Genomic DNA, 21,292 nt, shown 5'->3' with positions numbered 1-21,292 from the left:
CCATTCGGGGATATACAGGGATCAATGACACGGGTGAGGTTTTGGCAGAGGTGGTTTGGGAGGCACTGAAGGCAATTATTAGCGTTGGGGGGGGGGGGGGGGGGGGGGGAGTTCATCTCAATTCGGGCCAATAAGGAGAAGGATGTGGGCGGAGTTAGACAGATTGGTAGGCAAAATTTTACAGGTGGACAGGAGGTAAGGTGTCTCCGGATGACGGGCTTGTGAAGGAGCATCAGAGGCTGCAGCTACAGTTTGGGCTCCTGTCCACAGGTAAGGCGGAGGGACAGCTGAGGAGGGTAAGGGGGGCGGTGTATGAATATGGGGAAAATGCCAGCAGGATGTTGGCGCTCCAGCTGAGGAAACAGGAGGCGACGAGAGAGATTGGGAAAGTGAGAGATACAGGGGGGGGAAGGTGGTTCTGGATCCAGCAGGGGTAAAGGATGTGTTTCGGGAGTTTTATAGTAAATTTCCGGGCCGCTCCGGGTAAAGGCATATAATGAGTCAAAGGAGCTGGGAGTGCTCCCCCCAACATTATCGCAGGCATCGATCTCCCTTATTTTGAAGCAGGATAAGGATCCGGAGAGCTGTGGTTCATATAGGCCAATCTCCCTGTTAAATGTAGATGCAAAATTGCTGGCAAAGATCTTGGCCACACGCATAGAGGATTGTGTTCCGGGAATAATAGGGGAGGACCAGACGGGATTTATTAAGGGACGGCACCTGACGTGCAACATTAGGCGACTTTTAAATGTAATAATGATGCCTGCGGAGGGGTGCAAGGTCGAGATGGTGGTTGCCATGGATGCAGAAAAGGCCTTTGATCGGGTGGAGTGGAAGTACTTGTGGGATGTTCTGGGAAGGTTTGGGCAGGGATTTGTGGATTGAGTCCGGTTGCTATATCAGGCACCGGTGGCGAATGTAAGGACTAACCGGGTTCGATCAGAATATTTTCTTCTGTGCCGGGGGACGAGACAGGGTGTCCACTCTCCCCACTACTGTTTGCCCTGGCCATAGAGACTTTGGCAATGGCGCTGAGAGCATCGAACATTTGGCGGGGTAGTGAGGGTGGGGGGGGGGGGAACATAGGGTCTCGCTTTATGCGGACGATTTTCTCCTTTTACATAACAAACCCGTTGGGAATTGCAGGAATTATGGGGATACTGGAGGAATTTGGTCGGTTCTCGGGGTACAAATTGAATATGGGCAAGAGTGAGGGTTTTGCAATCTAGGCAAGGAGAGGAGACTGAGGGAGATGCCGTTCAAAGTGGTGGGAGGGAGTTTTAGGTACCTGGCGATTCAAGTGGCAAGGGACTGGGGTCAGCTTCATAAACTAAATTTGGGCAGGTTGATTGAGCAATGAAAGGGGACTTCCGCAGGTGGGACGTGCACCCGCTGTCACTGGCGGGGAGGGTACAGACTGTGAAAGTGACAGTCCTCCCGAGATTGCTGTTTGTGTTTCAGTGACTTCCAATCTTCATTCCCAAGGCATTTTTTAGGAAGATGAATTTGGCCATCTCTGGGTTTATATGGGCCGGGAAAGCCCCGAGAGTTAAGAAGGTCCTTCTTGAAGGAGGGCGCAGGGAGGGGGGGGCTTGGTCCTTCCGAACTTTATTAATTGCTTCCGGGCAGCTAATATATCGATGGATAAGAAATGGGTAATGGGGGAGGGGTGGGAGCGAGTGGAGGCGGCATCTTACAAGAGCACGCGTCTGAAGGCTTTGTTAACGGCATCTCTGCCGTTCTCGCCAGCTCGGTACTCCACAAGCTCAGTGGTAGTGACAGCCCTGAGAGTGTGGGGCAATGGAGGCAGCATATGAGACTGGAGGGGGCATCGGTGTGGTCACCGATCTGTGATAACCACCGGTTCGCTCTGGGGGGGCTGGACGGGGGCTTCAGTAGGTGGCAGCGGGCAGGGATTGAGAGATTTGGGGACCTCTTCATTGAGGAGGGTTTCCCGAGTCTGGAGGAGCTGGAGGAGGAGTTTGAGTTGCCGGGTGAGAAGGGGTTCCGGTACTTGCAGGTACGGGATTTTGTCCGGAGGCAGTTTCTGAGCTTTCCTTGCCTCCCACTAAGGGGACTACAGCATAAGGTGATATCTAAAACAGCGGTTGGGGAGGGGAGGGTCTCGGAATTATACAAGGGACCAATGGAGTGGGAAGGGGTCCCAATTGGGGAGGTGAAGAGGAAGTGGAGGATGAGCTGGTGAGGGGACTTGGAAGTCGGGTTATGGGAGAAGGCCCTGAGGAAAGTCGATGCACCCTCTTCATGAGCCAGGCTTTGCCTGATCCAGTTCAAGGTGGTCCACAGGGCTCATATGACTGTGGCCTGGATGAGTAGGTTTTTTGTGGAGGTGGAGGACAGGTGTGGAGGAAGTCCTGCGAACCACGTACATGTGTTTTGGGCGTGTCTGAGGTTGAGGGGCTTTTGGCAGGGATTTTCAGATGTCATGTCAGAGGTTCTGAAGGGAGGGTGACTCCGAGTCCAGAGGTGGCTACATCTGGAGTGTCGGAAGATCCGGGAGCCCAGGGGGAGGAGAGAGGCCGACGTTTTGGCCTTTGCCTCCCTGCTGGCCTGGAGGTGGATTTTGCTGGAAGGGAGGGACTCGGAGCCTCCAAAGTCGGAGGTTTGGATCAGTGACATGGCAGGCTTTCTCAGGCTAGAGAAAATTAAGTTCGCCTTAAGGGGTTCAGTACAGGGGTTCGTTCGGAGGTGGCAGCCGTTCATCAACTTCTTCAATTGAGGGGGGGGGAAGCAAGGAAGTGTGGAACTGATTAATAAGGACAGGGAATCTAATGTATGGGTAGTTAGGGTTTAGGGCTGGGGCGGTGTGTTGGGTATATTATTGTGGGGGTTTTGCATGTGTGGGATCTCTGTTGTTTAAAATGTGAAAATGTTAAAATTATAAATGCCTCAATAAAATAATTTTTAAAAAAATAGACAGTGAATGTTGCAAATCTTCTCATCATTCCCTACCTTTTTGCTATTTCCACGCCCAACCTGAACCCAAATGATTCAAGCAGCACATGCGCAGAAAGAGGCGATTTGAGCCATCATGCCCATTTTGTAAGAGTGATCCAATTAGTCTCATTTCTTTTTCCATAGTCCTGCAATTCTTTCACCTTCAAGGTACTTATCCAATTTCCTCTTTCAAAGTTGCTATTGAATCTCATTCAATCATCCTTTCAGGCCATGTGTTCTATTGATAGAAAGTTCAGATCATTACAACTCAAGTGCTGACAAAAAAGTACTTCACATCTTCCCTCTGTATTTTTGTTAATTACCTTAATGCTGTGTCCTTTGATTACCTCCTGCTGGGGGAAACCATTTCTCTTCATCTACATGACTCTCAAATTCTCTCTGAAATGGATCGCACTTAGGGCTGGGCAATAAATGCTGGCCTCAGTCAGCAACGCTAACATCCCGTAAAATGAGTAAAGCACTTATCAAAATGCCTCATCGTTTTGAACATCTTTACTTTATCTGCTTTCAACTGCCTCTGCCCAAATGAGAACTACCCCAACTTCTCCAGTTTCTTCATAAAACTGAAGCTCCTCATCCCAGGTACAGTTCCTCGTTTCTCTGCACACTCTCCACTTTGTAAATTTCTGGATTTAACGCAGTTAAAAGTGAGGGTGTTCAAGAAGCCCAAATTAGAGGAGCGCAGAGTAGCAGAACCAGAGGAGATTGCAGTGAAGGGAGGGGCAAGGATTTGAAAGTAGGAGAGAATTTTAAAATCTACGTGTTAAGGACACCGAAGTAGACTTCTAAATGACCTCAGGTTTACGGAGGATGGAATATGGGAGGCTGGTAAGGAGTGCGCTGGAATAGTCAAGTCCGCAGGTAAGCAGATAGATGAGAGATTCTGATGAGGTTATCATAGATTATCATCGAATCATAGAATTTACAGTGCAGGAAGAGGCCATTCTGACCATCGAGTCTGCATCGGCCCTTGGAAAGAGCACCCCACCCAAGCCCACACCTCCACCTTGTCCCCGTTACCCAGTAAATCGACCTTTTTGGGACACTAAGGGTAATTTAGCATGGCCAATCCACCTAACCTGCACATCTTTGGACTGCGGGAGGAAACTGGAGCACCTGGAGGAAACCCACGCAGTCACGAGGAGAACGTGCAGACTCCGCACAGACAGTGACCCAAGCTGAGAATTGAACCTGGGGCCCTGGAGCGGTGAAGCAACTGTGCTAACCACTGTGCTACCGTGCCGGAGGGCGTGTTCAAGAAACATGTTGCCCAGAGATTTCCAAAGGTACATTGATCTGCTTTTCAGGTACTTTTTACAGTAACTTTGTTGCAGCGTTAATGTAAGCCTACTTGTGACACGAATAAAGTGGTGTTGCTTTTTTTTACATAGATTTGTAATATGATGTGGGAACTGCATCTTAATTGGGCACAATGTTGTTGCATAACCTGCTGAAGAAATATACCTGAAGCCAGTAAGCGATTCGTAGGCATTTGTGAGGTTGACCAGGGGTATCATTTTCAAGAGTTAATTGCCGCATGCTGCACAAGTAACCAAAATTAGGGGAGCCATCAGTAGATGACTCTGACCAGACTAAGATAATGGCACTTGGTTCGCTGCCAATGTTAGCACATAAGTAATCCACATATTGCTAATCCTCAGCAAATCCACCTCCAAACTATTTTTCAGAAATAGATGGTAAGTATACATTGTCAACTCTTGCAAAAATGCATGGACAACACGCCATCCCCCCTCCTGTGATCTGATCCTTTCCTATGTTGCTTTTTTTAAGAGAGAAAGAACATGGGCCATATGCGAGGAATAGTGACCAAACATGTTATTAAATTAAATGAAATGTGCACTGGGTAGAAAGCAATCTTCTTTTATTTTTAAATCGCTTGTAATTAATACGATTAATGTTGGGTTGATTCGAAGTGTGGGAAATGTAGAAAATAAGATCTTTGCTTTTCAACACTTGCCTTTGCCGTATCGTCGTGAAATATCAGAAAATAAAATATGGTGTTTGTTTTCCCGACAGGTGAACCCGATGATCGAAATCCCCCGGCACAGCTGAGCCTCCTGTACCTATTGATGGTTGCTGTAGGGATCATCATCCTTATTCTGATCCTGGGGGTCGTAGCGGCCAAACGCAAACGCAAGCTTGGCCCACTGTGGTTCCCAGAGGGCTTCATCCTGAAGAAGGGTGGCAATCGGAAGCGTCGCGAACCTGTGGGGCAGGATGCAGTGGGAATGAAGTAGGTGTTAATGATGTATCATTACAAGTGCTCAGTGTTCAGTTTTGTGTGGGTATTAATGTAATGATGGATATTAGTGCTCAGTGTTAGAGTGTGTGTGTGTATTAATGTGGTGATGGATCTTAGTGCTCACTGTGTATGTGGGTATTAATGTAATGATGGATGTTCGTGCTCACTGTTGGTGTGCATGGGTATTAATGTAATGATGGATATTAATGCTGTGTATTCGAGTGTCTGCGGGTATTAATGTAATGATGGATATTAATGCTCATTGTTCGAGTGTGTAAGTGTTAATGTAATGATGGCTATTAGTACTCTGTTCGAGTGTGTGTGTAGGTATTAATGTAATGATGGATATTATTCATTGATAGTGTGTGTACAAGTATGAATGTCATGATGGATCAAAGTGTTGAATGTCAATGTAATAGTATTAATGTTGCACTGAGCAATCAGAATTTCTATGTACAGTAATTGGTGCTAATGAGCAAGCGTGACATTGGAAAACTAGAGAGCCTCTTATACAGGGTACAGTGGGAATAATGTAGGTGTATGGTAAAAACTTGAGAGCCCTGAGGCCAAACAATTCCACGGCCTAAGGTTAAGAAGTTGACTTGACATTTTTGATCCATGAAACAATTGAAAGGAATATTTCCCAGGCTTAAATAACATGGCACTCAATTTAGCAGAACAGTGAGTGTTCTGTCAAACCCCACAGATTCTCAAATCAGCACATTATTACACACATATATATTGTCAGAGGTTTGTTGTAAATAAAGGCTAAATGTAACCTGGGGAATATCGAATAATCCTAAATACACAGAAGGAGATGCCTTAACGCCTACCCACCCCATTGACGCTTCAGAACTGCTGCTTAGGTGTAGCCAGTTAAATTCCTCCTTGAGGGACAATGTAAAAACGTTTTATAAACTGGGACCATGAAAGGAGAGTGCTGGAGTAGAACAACAAAGATTGGAAGAAAGTAAGTCTTGCATTTATATAGTGCTTTTTATGACTTCCGGATGCCTCAAAGCACTTTACTGCCTGTGAAATACTTTTGAAAGGTTGTTATTGTTGTAACTTCAGAAGTGCAGGAGCCAATTTATGTACAGCAAGCTACCACAAACAACAGTGATATGATCAGATTATCTGTTTTAGCGATGTTCTAATTGAGATAAATATTGGACTGAACACTAGGGGGAGCTCCCCTGTTCTTCTTCAAAGTAGTGCCATGGATATTTTATGAGGTACCAGAGGACAGATGGGGCCTCGTTTTAAAACCACACCTGAAATACGACCCCTCCGAGAGGGGATCAAACCCGTGGCACTGAAATGGAATTTTCAGCCTAGATTCTGTCCTTCACTCTCTGGAATGAGATTTGAACCCATAATTGTCTGACTCAATTGTGAGAGTGCAACTGAACCACAGTTGATGCCTGGTAATATCTATTTTAACTGTGATGAAAGCCATTCCTGAAAATTCTCTCAACTGAAGGAAATCATGATGATTTACAAAACTGGTAGTGTTTAAAATGAGTTTCAGTTGGATTGATGTGGAGACAATATTTGCTCTGATGAGGGGGCCCCAATCGAAGGGACATAATTTTAAAATAGACATCGATAATTTAGGAGTCAAGTCAGGAAGTGTTAATTCGCTCAAAGGGCAGTGGAAATCTGGAACTCCTTTTTTCCCCCCACCTCCACCCCGACCCTTTCAAATAGGTTGTGGATGATTGGCTAATTGGATTTTTCCAAACTGAGATAGATTTCTATTTGGTTGAGGGTATTCAAGGGATATGGAACAAAAGCAGCTAAATGGAACCGAGTTACTGAGCAGCCGTGACCTGGTTGAAAGGTGGATTAGACACAAGGGGGTTGAGATGTCTCCCGTGCCTATAACATGCTGTAGTATTCCGGGCTGATGTTCCTGGTGGGCCTAGTTGCTGGTTCACTTCTGGTGCTCCTGACCATGTTCACACCTGAATAGATGTTGTTAACTGAAACATTGCTAATTGAACCAGATTAGATTTGGTGGTGTTTCACAATAAAATGGTTTCCTGTGCCTGTTTGTAGTGCAAGAGCTGTCAAACCTTGATGGGATCTCACAGGTTGCCTCATTCTGTCATGATGTGTCTCAGGCTGTGGGTTGAGTCATTTGATGATCTGAAATTCCCAGGCACTTGCCTTAGCTGCAAGGGGTGTTTTAACTCCCTGGGCTACCCATCAATTTACTGCCCTTCTATGGCGGTTTGATTCCTTGGTCCTCAGTTGCTTGTCATCCACACGGGGCAGGATTGCATCAGGATAAATCTGTTCTTGGAGGCTGACTTAACACAACACCCCCCCTGCCCCCTGCACTGCCCCACCCCACCCCCTATGTGCTACGATCCTCACCCATTTACTGCAGAGGACAATATCCCCCATGTCAGATCGAAAACATTACTAAAAGCTTTCTTTTTTTTTCTTAGAAATCTGTCAAAGCCGGTGCCTGATGACACCATGATTGATGGCAACCAAAATGAGCAGTGGATGGAGGGAGGAGGGCCAGACGCAAAGAAACCTAAGGTGGGTCTGCATTGCCATGTAATAAACGACATGTTAACCAGAGGGGCCCATCAACAAAGCAGTTGTGGTATTAGTTTTACACCAATGTTTGATCGATGGATTGGAGTGATGGTGAAGGATCAGGAGTCTTGGTGTCAAGTCTGTGAAGTCCGTTCACTTTCAGGCTCCCCATGTTCTCAGTCTTACATGTGAAGTGTCAAGGTACAAACTTAAAAGCTTAGCCGGGTCATTGACCGTGACATTGTCACAATGCTGTTAATCATAGAACATGTGGTGGTGCTGACACTAACCACAGAGTGGGCCACGTGAACCACAGTTACCGCAACTGAATTACACACACTGCATTGCGTGCATGATTATGAAATGGTTGCCACTCAATTCAACAGGCAATCCACTAATTCAGCCAATACCTGTAAAGTCTCACAAAGTTAAATTTGGCTGCTGGTAATTGTGGCAGAGAAAATCATATCTGTTCCCCCCCGAGTGAAAACAGGCATCCGGATCATCTTCCAGTGACCATTCAGAGGGCAGCGCTTTTGAGTTGTTATTGCAGAGTGGTGTCTGACTACTTTGCTTGCTGTTTCCTTCTGAAAGAGGATGGAACTCTCCACTGAAGACCTCTGTTGTTGTGCTCTTACTTCTGTACCCCTTTGACCCCTTGATCAAGTATATTTCTGCTTTACCCATAACACAAAATCTACAGCATTGGATGCAGTGCCTGTTTATGCACCATGTGACCCGCCTCCTTCCCTACTTCATCTAGTTCTAGCCTTCTGTTCCTTATTCGCTCATTCTCGTCTTGCTTCCCCTTGAATGCATCCATACTATTCACCTCAATGGTGCAATGCGGTATTTTATATTCTTTGTTTGTTCACTTGTTGGCAACTTCAAGATTTCGAAGCCACAGAGCAGCAAACTCGTATGTTGTTAATGAATGACACACCTTCTCTGTTCCCTGTAGACTGAAGATCAGGCTCTACTTTCAGAGAATGAAGACCAGGTTGACCATCGACCATGGACGCAACAGCATCTAGTGGCAGCAGACATCCGTTCAACACCATCCCTGGCACTGACCCCTCCTCAAGGGGAGCACGATGCCGACTGCATGAACGTCAACGTGAGAGGTCCAGGTATACAAAGCGGCACTAGTGATAAAATCAGCCAAAGACTGGAGCATTTCTCTTATGTTGATAGAAAGGTTACAGCACAGAAAGCACAGAGGGAGGCCATTTGGGCTGGCTTGTGCATGCCAGCCTTCTGCACAAGCAATCCGGCTAGTGCCACATTCTTGCCCCTTTCACACCAGAGTAAGAGTTTATTGAGTTTAAATGCAAAAGACATCTTTATGGATGAGCGTTCCTCCAGTCTGAGGGTGAACAAAGTAAACAATAAAGCCGGTATGCTTGTACTTCCCAACGAGTAACTGATTAAGTTGGAGATAAAACCAAGCCACGGGGCTTATTTCCAAAAGGACAAAATTGAAAAATACAAGTTTGTTAAATTTATGTGGAACATTGGTTAGACCACATTCACTTGATGATTGTCCACTGTTTTTAGCCATTGTATTATAAAATTATATGGTGGCATTGGAGAAGATGCAAAAAAAAAGAATCGATAGCCGAATTGAGAGGGTAAAAATATCAAGAAAGTGTGAACCTGCTGGGGCACTTCCTTTCTAGAAAAGAGAAGATTGATAGTCAACCTGATAAAGGCATCTTTAAATTTCTGGAAGTGCTTGGCATGGTAGATATGACAGACATGTTTCTGCTTGTGGGGGAGTCAAAAATTAAGAGACAGTTACGAATAAATGCAACAAGGAATTCGAGAGAAATCTCTGGACCCAGAGAGTGGTTAGAACTCGTTACCACAAGGAGAGGCTGAGACAAATAGCATCAGTGCAACTAAGGGAAGCTAGATAAACGCAAGACATGGACCGGTTTATGCTGGTAAAATGGGGGAAGGATTGTGTGGAACATAAACAACAGCATAGACTAGTTGGACCGAGTAGCCTGATTCTGTGCTGTAAATGCGATGTAATACTGTTATCCTCCTGGTTTACATTGGATGTTATTCTTGCCCCAGATGGTTTTACACCTCTTATGTTGGCATCACTACGAGGTGGTGGGCTGGACACTGGAATCGAGGAGGAGGAAGACACAGACGACTCGTCAGCCAATGTCATTACTGACCTCATCTATCAAGGTGCCAGCCTCCATTCCCAGACAGACCGCACGGGAGAGACATCTCTCCACCTGGCTGCACGATATGCCCGGGCTGATGCAGCCAAACGTCTCCTTGACGCGGGTGCCGATGCCAATGCCCAAGACAACATGGGTCGATCGCCTCTCCACGCAGCTGTGGCAGCTGATGCTCAGGGGGTGTTCCAGGTGGGTGTGCACGGGGCGGGGAAGTGGAGAGCAATGAATAAAGTAAATGTAGTGAGACCAGCTGTCTCGCTCTAATATGCAGATTTGCCAAAACTTAATTCCACCCACAATGGGCAAGCTTCACATCACAACGCCTCACGAGATTGCTTCGATCTTGTGAGGTGCAGTGGTCCAGACAGCTACTGGGAGCAGCATGTCCTGTCATTTACTGGCCACATTGCGCCAAGGCGTGCTGCTTTTCGGGGGCAGTCTGGCTGATAGAACAAAGAAATGTACAGCACAGGAACAGGCCCTTCGGCCCTCCAAGCCCGTGCCGACCATGCTGCCCGACTAAACTACAATCTTCTACACTTCCTGGGTCCGTATCCCGTTATTCCCATCCTATTCATGTATTTGTCAAGATGCCCCTTAAACGTCACTATCGTCCCTACTTTCACCCCCTCCTCCGGTAGCGAGTTCCAGGCACCCACTACCCTCTGTGTAAAAAAACTTACCTCGTACATCTACTCTAAACCTTGCCCCCTCTCACCTGCACCCTCTCTAAAGCCTCCGCATTCTTCTGGTAGTGTGGCGACCAGAATTGAACACTATACTCCCAAGTGTGGCCTAACTAAGGTTCTATACAGCCGCAACATGACTTGCCAATTCTTATACTCAATGCCCCAGCCAATGAAGGCAAACATGCCGCATGCCTTCTTGACTACCTTCTCCACCTGTGTTGCCCCTTTCAGTGACCTGTGGACCTGTACACCTAGATCTCTGACTTTCAATACTCTTGAGGGTTCTACCATTCACTGCATATTCCCTACCTGCATTAGACCTTCCAAAATGCATTACCTCACATATGTCCGGATTAAACTCCATCTGCCATCTCTCCGCCCAAGTCTCCAAACAATCTAAATCCTGCTGTATCCTCTGACAGTCCTCATCGCTGTCCGCAATTCCACCAACCTTTGTGTCGTCTGCAAACTTACTAAACAGACCAGTTACATTTTCCTCCAAATCATTTATATATACTACAAACAGCAAAGGTCCCAGCACTGGTCCCTGCGGAACACCACTGGTCACAGCCCTCCAATTAGAAAATCATCCTTCCATTGCTACTCTCTGCCTTCTATGACCTAGCCAGTTCTGTATCCACCTTGCCAGCTCACCCCTGATCCCGTGTGACTTCACCTTTTGTACTAGTCTACCATGAGGGACCTTGTCAAAGGTCTTACTGAAGTCCATATAGACAACATCCACTGCCCTACCTGCATCAATCATCTTTGTGACCTCCTCGAAAATCTCTATCAAGTTAGTGAGACACGACCTCCCCTTCACAAAACCATGCTGCCTCTCACTAATACGTCCATTTGCTTCCAAATGGGAGTAGATCCTGTCTCGAAGAATTCTCTCCAGTAATTTCTCTACCACTGAAGTAAGGCTCACCGGCCTGTAGTTCCCTGGATTATCCTTGCTACCCTTCTTAAACAGAGGAACAACATTGGCTATTCTCCAGTCCTCCGGGACATCACCTGAAGACAGTGAGGATCCAAAGATTTCTGTCAAGGCCTCAGCAATTTCCTCTCCAGCCTCCTTCAGTATTCTGGGGTAGATCCCATCAGGACCAGGGTACTTATCTACCTTAATATTTTTTAAGACGCCCAACACCTCGTCTTTTAGGATCTCAATGTGACCCAGGCTATCTACACACCCTTCTCCAGACTCAACATCGACCAATTCCTTCTCTTTGGTGAATACTGATGCAAAGTATTCATTTAGTACCTCGCCCATTTCCTCTGGATCCACATATAGATTCCCTTGCCTATCCTTCAGTGGGCCAACCCTTTCCCTGGCTACCCTCTTGCTTTTTATGTACGTGTAAAAAGCCTTGGGATTTTCCTTAACCCTATTTGCCAACAACTTTTCATGACCCCTTCTAGCCCTCCTGACTCCTTGCTTAACTTCCTTCCTACTTTCCTTATATTCCACACAGGCTTTGTCTGTTCCCAGCCTTTTAGCCCTGACAAATGCCTCCTTTTTCTTTTTGACGAGGCCTACAATATCTCTCGTATCCAAGGTTCCCGAAAATTGCCGTATTTATCCTTCTTCCTCACAGGAACATGCCGGTCCTGAATTCCTTTCAACTGACACTAGAAAGCCTCCCACATGTCAGATGTTGATTTGCCCTCAAACATCCGCCCCCAATCTAGGTTCTTCAGTTCCCGCCTAATATTGTTATAATTGGCTTCCCCCAATTTAGCACATTCATCCTAGGACCACTCTTATCCTTGTCCATCAGCACTTTAAAACTTACTGAATTGTGGTCACTGTTCCCGAAATGCTCCCCTACTGAAACATCTACCACCTGGCCGGGCTCATTCCCCAATACCAGGTCCAGTACTGCCCCTTCCCTAGTTGGACTGTCCACATATTGTTTTAAGAAGCCCTCCTGGATGCTCCTTACAAACTCCGCCCCGTCTAAGCCCCTGGCACTAAGTGAGCCAGTCAATATTGGGGAAGTTGAAGTCTCCCATCACCACAACCCTGTTGTTTTTACTCTTTTCCAAAATCTGTCTACCTATCTGCTCCTCTATCTCCCGCTGGCTGTTGGGAGGCCTGTAGTAAACCCCCAACATTGTGACTGCACCCTTCTTATTCCTGATCTCTGCCCATATAGCCTCACTGCCCTCTGCGGTGTCCTCCCGTAGTACAGCTGTGATATCCTCCCTAACCAGTAGCGCAACTCCGCCACCCCTTTTACATCCCCCTCTATCCCGCCTGAAACATCTAAATCCTGGAACATTTAGCTGCCAATCCTGCCCTTCCCTCAACCAGGTCTATGTAATGGCAACAGCATCATAGTTCCAAGTACCAACCCAAGCTCTAAGTTCATCTGCCTTACCCGTAATACTTCTTGCATTAAAACATGTGCACTTCAGGCCACCAAACCCGCTGTGTTCAGCAACTTCTCCCTGTCTGCTCTGCCTCAGAGCCACACTGTCCCTATTCCCTAGTTCTCCCTTAATGCTCTCACCTTCTGATCTATTGCTCCCGTGCCCACCCCCCTGCCATACTAGTTTAAACCCTCCCGTGTGACCCTAGCAAACCTCGTGGCCTGGATCTTTATGCCTCTCCAGTTTAGATGCAACCCGTCCTTCTTATATAGGTCACACCTGCCCCGGAAGGGCTCCCAGTGGTCCAGATAACAGAAACCCTCCCTCCTACACCAGCTGTTTAGCCATGTGTTTAGCTGCTCTATCTTCATATTTCTAGCCTCACTGGCACGTGGCACAGGGAGTAATCCCGCGATTACAACCCTAGAGGTCCTGTCTTTTAGCTTTCTGCCTAGCTCCCTGAACTCCTGCTGCAGGACCTCATGCCCCTTCCTGCCTATGTCGTTAGTACCAATATGTACAATGACCTCTGCCTGTTTGCCCTCCCCCTTCAGGATGCCCTCTACCCGTTCGGAGACATCCTGGCACCAGGGAGGCAACATACCATCCTGGAGTCTCTCTCACGTCCACAGAAGCGCCTATCTGTGCCCCTGACTATAGAGTCCCCAATTACTATTGCTCTTCTGTGCTTTGACCCTCCCTTCTGAACATCAGAGCCAGCCGTGGTGCCACTGCCCTGGCTGCTGCTGTTTTCCCCTGATAGGCTATCCCCCCCGACAATATCCAAAGGGGTATACCTGTTCGAGAGGGGGACAACCACAGGGGATTCCTGCACTGACTGCCTGCCCTTTCTGGTGGTCACCCATTTATCTGCCTGCACCTTGGGTGTGACCACATTTATATAACTGCGATCTATGATGCTTTCCGCCACCTGCATGCTCCTAAGTGCATCCAATTGCCGCTCCAACCGAACCATGCGGTCTGTGAGGAGCTCCAGTTGGGTGCACTTTCTGCAGATGAAGCCATCCGGGACGCTGGAAGCCTCCTGGACCTGCCACATCTCACAGTCAGAGCATTGCACCCCTCTAACGGACATTGTGTCAATTAATTAGTAAATTAAAATTAAAAGTTAAAATTTTTTTTTTTTTTAAAGTTACTGTTAACTAACTGTTTCTTAGCACTAGATTTCTACTATAAATGTGAAAGCTAAATATAGTACTCTCCGATCTCTGGCTTAGATACCCCTCTAAATTATAATTAAGTAATTATGTTTAATTAGTTACCAATGCTTAACTTTTTTAAATTTTGCGTAGATTCCCAACCAGCCACTCAGGTCACAGCTTTTCTGTGATGTCATTTCAGCCCCCCCCCCCCACACACACACAATTTGAAACGGTAATAAAAGTAAAAATGAGTTAAAAAATCACTTACCTACCTTCTGAGGGTCTTAGATGTTCTCAGGTTCTCTCCCTGACAGAGACTGCTCCTCCTCCGAACGGCTCCCGAAACTAGGCCACGATCTTTTTAAATCTCCGCTCCGACTCGCAGCTCCCGCGCTTTTTAAATCTCCGCCCATTAGACCGAGCCCATTAGCTCAGTTTATCTGAGCTCAAATTCCAGCAGTTATTCCACTAGCCAAGAGTCTCCAGCACCCCAGTGTCCTTATCCTAAACAGAGTGCCTTGCTTTTTGGCCTTGGGCTATCCCACTCCTCCCAGTTTTCTTTCCCTGTCATGATGATGTGCTGCGCAGAATGGTGGTTCCCAAGCTTCAGTTTTGGGTAATGAAATGAATTATGTTTGCCCCTTGCTGGCTGCATGATCCATGCAGGCAAGTAGCAGTAAGGAGATATGAGGGCTGGATCGAGGGATGACTGCATTGGGTGTTAAAATGGAGGTATGATAAATGGATCTATCTTCCGGTATAGATTCTGATCAGAAATCGGGCCACTGACCTGGATTGCCGAATGAACGATGGTACCACACCACTGATCCTGGCTGCCCGCCTTGCTGTTGAAGGGATGGTGGTTGAACTGATTAACTGCCATGCAGATGTCAACGCTGTGGATGATCATGGTAAGAATCGACATGGGATTTTAAGAAAATACTCAAAATTAAGTAAGGCCTTTCATGATCCCACAAACAAAAGTGAGATAAATGTCCAGATGATCTTTTTTTTTGGTGGTGTTAGTTGAGGGATAAATGTTGGCCAGCACAACATTTATTTGTCAAAATAATGGCATGGAATGTTTCATGTCCACCTGAGTTGGCGGACAAAGTCTCAGTTTAACATCTCATTTGAAAGTGCAATGCGCCTCAGTTCTGCACTGGGAGTGTCAGCCAAGATTTTGTGCTCCAGTCACTGGAGTGAAACTTGAAACCACAACCTTGTGACTCAAGCGAGATTGCTCCTCACCGAGACCTGGCTGACACCGCCTTGTGTATGAGGCGAGACTTCCCTTCTTTAAAAATGCCACTGTTTGATTATCACCACCCACCCTCTAAAAATATATTAGCCACGTGGCAAGATGAGGGCGGAGGGGAGAATGTTTTCAAAATTTCCTGCTAGCTAAACTCTTCCTCTGTACTTCAAATCAGCAAAAATATATTGACAGGTTGGGCATGAGCATGTTAGTCACTGAAAATGTAGTAATTGTGAATCATAGAATCATAGAATTTACAGTGCAGAAGGAGGCCATTGAGCCCATCGAGTTTGCACTGGCCCTTACAAAGAGCACCCCACTGAAGCCCACGTATCTATAACCCAGTAACCCCCACTTAACATTTTTTGGAAACCAAGGGCAATTTATAATGGCCAATCCACCTAACCCGCACATCTTTGGACAGTGGGAGGAAACAGGAGCACCCAGAGGAAACCCACTCAGACACAGGGAGAACATGCAGACTCCGCACAGACAGTGACCCAGCCGGGAATTGAACCTGGGACCCTGGAGCTGTGAAGCAACTGTGCTAACCACTATGCTGCCATGCTGCCCTAAATATGTAGATAATTTGGAAATGGGATGAGTGTGGAAATTCAGATGAAATTAGGACAGAAAGAACTTTTACTTGGGGGAAGGGCTAGCTGGAGAGAAACTGGGCTCAACATGGGGGCGTCTTAATCTATCTATTATCTGCCTGTTGTACTAGTTTCTGCCTATGCAGGCGGTGTTGCACATGCGTTTAACTTGGGTTAACCATTAAGTTACTTTGGTTGGTGTTGCATTGACATCTGACCCGTACTCTGCAGTAACACTCTCTTTAACACTCTGTGATGATGCTCTCCCTTCAGGAAAATCAGCGCTTCACTGGGCAGCTGCCGTTAACAATGTAGATGCAACCCAGGCCCTACTGAAGAATGGAGCCAACAAGGACATGCAGGACAACAAGGTACTGAAGTGTCCTGATTTTAACCCCATCCCCAATAACAATAGCGCATTCTGACCCAGGAGGTGCCAATCTCTCTTAATAAATGCCACTGAATCCCCTACCATCTATCTTTCCTTGACCTGGCTCTTGCCATCAGCACACATGGCTGAGGGCCTAACTGGTATCCTGCCCATGTTGCTCTTACCAAATCTTGAGCTCCCCAATTAACACAACTGGTTTTGTGATGAGTCTGCAGACAGGCAATATAATTTCACTTTTTTCACTTCCGTCATCAAGGTTTGTTTATGACTCCATAGGAGTTAACAAGATTTTGAATCTAAATTACAAAGGTGAGGAAGGTAATGAAAGTCACAGCTCAGCTTTGTCATGCATTTTATAATGAGTAACTATGAATAATGATCAAGAATTTCTAGGGCAGATAGAATGAATAGAAAAATGTAAAAACAGAGTCTCAAGGACAATGTGTAAAGACATTAGGGAAATCACAGTAAATGTTGGGTGGACATCTGGCAGATGCGTCAAAGGGAAACATGAGGAAGTTATCATGGAAAATGTCCCAAGTCTTACAAGATGGCCAATATACACAAAACTTGTTTGAGGACAACAGACAAGAAAAAAAGCCAACAATTAAGAAAAATGTGGATGAAGGTTATGATGGATGAAGTAAGAACAGTAGTAAATAAGATGAAAAACAATTAAGCCAAAGGCCCTGATGAAACAGTCACCTTATAAATTAAAAAATCACAAGACTTTGGAATGGACAAACTGGCTCTCATCTTTAATGAAGTCTACAACACAGGAGTAATCCCAGAAGATTTAAGTAAATCAATATTTATTGTGTTCCCTAAAAAGCCCAGAGCAATTCAATGTGAACCCCATCAGTCTGAGATCTTTCTTTGAGTACTGACCTTCCTGGATTATTAGTTGGAGGCTACAGCTTTAAGAATATAAACATTGATGACACTTTTCTTGAAGCCGACTCTGAACAGAAGCTGCATAGGATTTTGGACAGGGACGTGAGTGAAAGTGAGAAGGGGCTGAGCATAAATTGAAAACAAAATGTCTAGTCATGTCCTAAAAGAAAATGACACGAGAATGGATGATCACAGAGAAGAATACTGCTGCTGTCATGCACAAACAGCTAGATGTCAAATTTTAACTTCTTCAGCCACTTGGCAGCCTCCTCATCGGCCTGGTATAGGGCAGTGAGAGCACCGCTAAGCACATGCCGGGGTACTTGTTTAGCCTTCACTTTGCTGCAGTTGCTCAGGGTGAGTCACTGTGTCCCCAATAGAAGCGATTGTTGCGGCAGAGTCCGACTCCAGTGCGAAACCTGATCAATTTGACCCATTCACCGCGCAGGAGGTCAAGCCTGGGATTTCCAACGTGGAATCATCAACCAAGTGCTGATTCTGGGCTGTGTTATTGGTGATGTGCCACAGGTCCACAGCAGAACTGCCTACCTTGGGCAGGTCGATCCTTCTCAGGTGATGTCTTCTTCCAGTGACAGATCTAGATTTTTGTGCACTCTTTCGAGCAATCGTGCTGTGCTAGCTACACAATGGATTTGTGGTGGTGCAATGTTGCAGAGGACAGACTGCCAATTTGTGTTTGTTGACCGGATTACTTCTGAAATGTTCCTCATGGTCTCATCCAACTACAAGTGTATCAGTTTGCAGTGCACAGAGTTCTTCCAGATAAGAGCACAGTATTCAGCTACTGAGTAGTGGGGAGGTGGTGGCGTAGTCACTGGACTCGTAAACCAGAGACCCAGAGCAATGCTCTGGGGACCCAGGTTCAAATCCCACCACTTTTATTGATTTCAATAAAATTTGGAATTAAAAGTCTAATGGTGACCATGAAATAATTGTTGATTGTCGTAAAAACCCATCTGGTTCACTAATGTCCTTTAGGGAAGGAAATCTGTCGTCCTTACCTGGTCTGGCCTACATGTGACTCCAGACCCACAGCAATGTGGTTGACTCTTAATTGCCTCCTCAAGGGCAACTAGGGATAGGCAACAAATGCTGGCACAGTCAGCGCCGCCTACGTCCCATGAACAAATGTTTAAATAAACAAAGAGGAGCTTCATAAAGTTCTGTTATTGGTTCCCCAAGAAGTTCATGCTAGTTTGCTGATGGAGAGTGTGGCGAGTCTTCAGTTTAGCTGAGAAATTCTGCAGATGTGGTTTGAAGGTGTTGTTTTGGACCTCACACTGACCAAGCTAGGTAGGTGCAGTGTGGTGTTTGATGCGGTTGCCGTTTAGGTTGAGGTTAAGTTCTTGATGGCTTCTTGCATTGTCTTTTTTAAAAATAAATTTAGAGTACCCAATTCATTTTTTCCAATTAAGGGGCAATTTTTTTTTTTAGTGTGGCCAATCCACCTAAACTGCACATTTTTGGGTTGTGGGGGTGAAACTCACGCAAACACGGGGAGAATGTGCAAACTCCACAAGGACAGTGACAGAGCCGGGATTGAACCTGGGACATGGGCGCCGTGAGGCAGCAGGGCTAACCACTGCGCCACCATGCTGCTCAAGGCTTCTTGCATTGTCAAGGGCACATGATATGGCTTTGGCAGAACTTGGTTTGAGGCACCAGTTTTGATTGTAGTCAGATCTTACTAAGGTTGTCATTAAGAGCACTGTTGATGTCCTTTAAATCTCGCGCTTGGTAAGCACAGCAGATGCCATTCGCGTAGATGAACTTGCGTCTCCATTTGGCTGGCAGGTCATTTATGTTCAGGTTGTACAGGCTGGGGGCCAGTATTGATCCTTGAGTTAGGCCATTTTGCTGCCTCTTCTGTATGCTGGCTTTGGGTCCCACATATATTCAAAATATTCTGTCATGAAGAGAAGCGATGGTATCAACAAACCAGGGTTGTAGGATCCGCAAAAGCTTGGCCAGTAGGTGTTTGCGCCACACAGTGTCGTATGCTGCAGTGAGATTGAGGTAGATGACTCCAGTTTTCATGCGCTTTTGAAGGCCATTATCAATGTGAGTTGTGAGGGCAAGTACCTGGTCTTCTGTGTTCAGTCCTTATGGAATCCAGCTTGGTCTATGAATAGTGTATCCTCCACTGTTAGTTTGATACAATGTAAAATTATCCTCTTTGTTTATGGCTTTGGCTGTTTGGCTTAGTCTCGAGTTATTTTCCCTACAGACGGATCTCCATTCCATAGCAACATTGTGCCTATGGCTCACTTTGGGGAGAGCTCTGCCGCCTTTGACAAAATGGCTGGCCACTGCACTCGGCAGGACGCAGCTCCGGTTGGAAGTTGCAGGTTGCTGGATCAGTCTCTGGCTGGCGTGAGTGCAGTCCAGGTTGCCAGTGAGCTCTTGCCAGTGAGTGCAGCATGCATTGTCCATCCAGTGTTTTGATGAGATGGTTAGCAGAATCTGGATCGCCAAATTGTTTGAGAGGTTCTTGGCATTCTTGGAGAAGAATGAACAGGTCACACAGGTAGGCAGTTTTTCTTAGGAATATGTCAACATTGGATGGAAAGTGCGACCAAGAAATGAGATTCATGATTGGAATGACCAAAGAAACATTTTTAAAAATGTGAAAGATTATGGTCAACTCAAAATTAGCCATGAAAACAAAGTTGAGGATCCTGGAGTACACCAACTTTGAGATGCAGAAGTGAATGTCAGACGATCAGTGAAGCAATGCAGAGAAGAATTGAGACTACAGAGTTGTGGTTTTTGCGGCAGTTAATGAATATATCTTGAACATGTCACACACCCAAAGAAGAGGTGCTAGTCAAATCTGAGAGCAAAAGAATTCTGTTGACCAAGATCGGATAAAGAGAGTTGTAATTTTGTGGGCATACAGTAAGAAATCATGATCTAGAAAGTGTGACGCTGATTGGAAAGATCGATTGGAAAGGAAATCAGGGTAGACCAAGAACGATCTTTCTAAGGATCCTCGCAAAATGGATAAATCATCGATGAAGATTATCCACAACTCCAGACAAGATTAACATGGAGGTCCATGGTCCCCAATGCCCTCTTAGAGCATGGTGCCTGAAATGAATGAGAGAGAACAACTATTCCTATGGTGAAGGAGTCCAGAACACGAGAGTATAGGCTTAAAATTATAATATTATTGTCACAAGTAGGCTTACATTAACACTACAACGAAGTTACTTTGAAAATCCCCTTAGAGCTCAGCCATGCATTGATAGTGTCAAAGGGTAGCGGAAATCTGGACCTCTTTCCCCATAACGTTGGTGTGATCAATGGAAAATTTCCAAACTGGGGTTGTTGGTTTCCTGTTGGGTAAGGGTATTAAGGGTTACCAAACCAAGGCTTTTAGTTGGGGTTAAGACATAAATCGACCATGATCTAATCGAACGGCAGAAACGATTCAAGGGAATGAATGGTCGTCTCCTGTTGCTATATTCCTAGGGATAGGAAATTTGATTCTTCTCTAGACTAGAAGAACAATCTCAATTGTAATATCCCTCACCACCTGATCTTTCATGGCTATAGGAGACCTTAGCTTGAAGTGCAGTTAAACATTACTTGAGACATTGGAGAAGTTCAGCTATCTCTTCTGATCCACACAGGAAACTCACTGACCAGATATATTCCCCCTCCTGAATCTCATTGGTACTTGACTCGTGTTCCTGGAAGAGGATTGAACCTTGTCCCAGTGATGCACGATAAATGTGGCGAGAATTAAATTTTGCCCAGTTTATTCGTAGGTGTAGGAACGTTTCCAAGGCCTGAGTATTGAGCTAGCTTTTACGTGGGGTTCCTCCCTTTTAGTTACAGCTCAGCTGAACACACAGATCTGCAGTCAAACATCAACTCCGGTTAAGACGACTTTATTACTCCAA

The 21,292-nt window shown here is 45.9% G+C and overlaps 1 protein-coding gene across 1 annotated transcript in view; it reads left to right on the top strand.

Annotated features, from left to right (window-relative positions):
• Positions 1 to 21,292, top strand: part of LOC140426642 (uncharacterized) — a 194,610-nt gene that overhangs the window by 165,687 nt on the left and 7,631 nt on the right. Inside the window, exons 28-33 of the mRNA XM_072511705.1 lie at positions 5,017 to 5,233; positions 7,699 to 7,795; positions 8,757 to 8,925; positions 9,878 to 10,182; positions 14,988 to 15,135; positions 16,352 to 16,449. Of these exons, the coding sequence (XP_072367806.1) occupies positions 5,017 to 5,233; positions 7,699 to 7,795; positions 8,757 to 8,925; positions 9,878 to 10,182; positions 14,988 to 15,135; positions 16,352 to 16,449 (1,034 nt within the window). The remainder of the gene's footprint in view (positions 1 to 5,016; positions 5,234 to 7,698; positions 7,796 to 8,756; positions 8,926 to 9,877; positions 10,183 to 14,987; positions 15,136 to 16,351; positions 16,450 to 21,292) is intronic.

The sequence above is a fragment of the Scyliorhinus torazame genome, chromosome 7, assembly GCF_047496885.1.
Source record: "Scyliorhinus torazame isolate Kashiwa2021f chromosome 7, sScyTor2.1, whole genome shotgun sequence".
NCBI lineage: Eukaryota > Metazoa > Chordata > Chondrichthyes > Carcharhiniformes > Scyliorhinidae > Scyliorhinus > Scyliorhinus torazame.
Note: the sequence above shows the minus strand (reverse complement) of the source record. Positions and strands in the feature narration are given on the sequence as shown.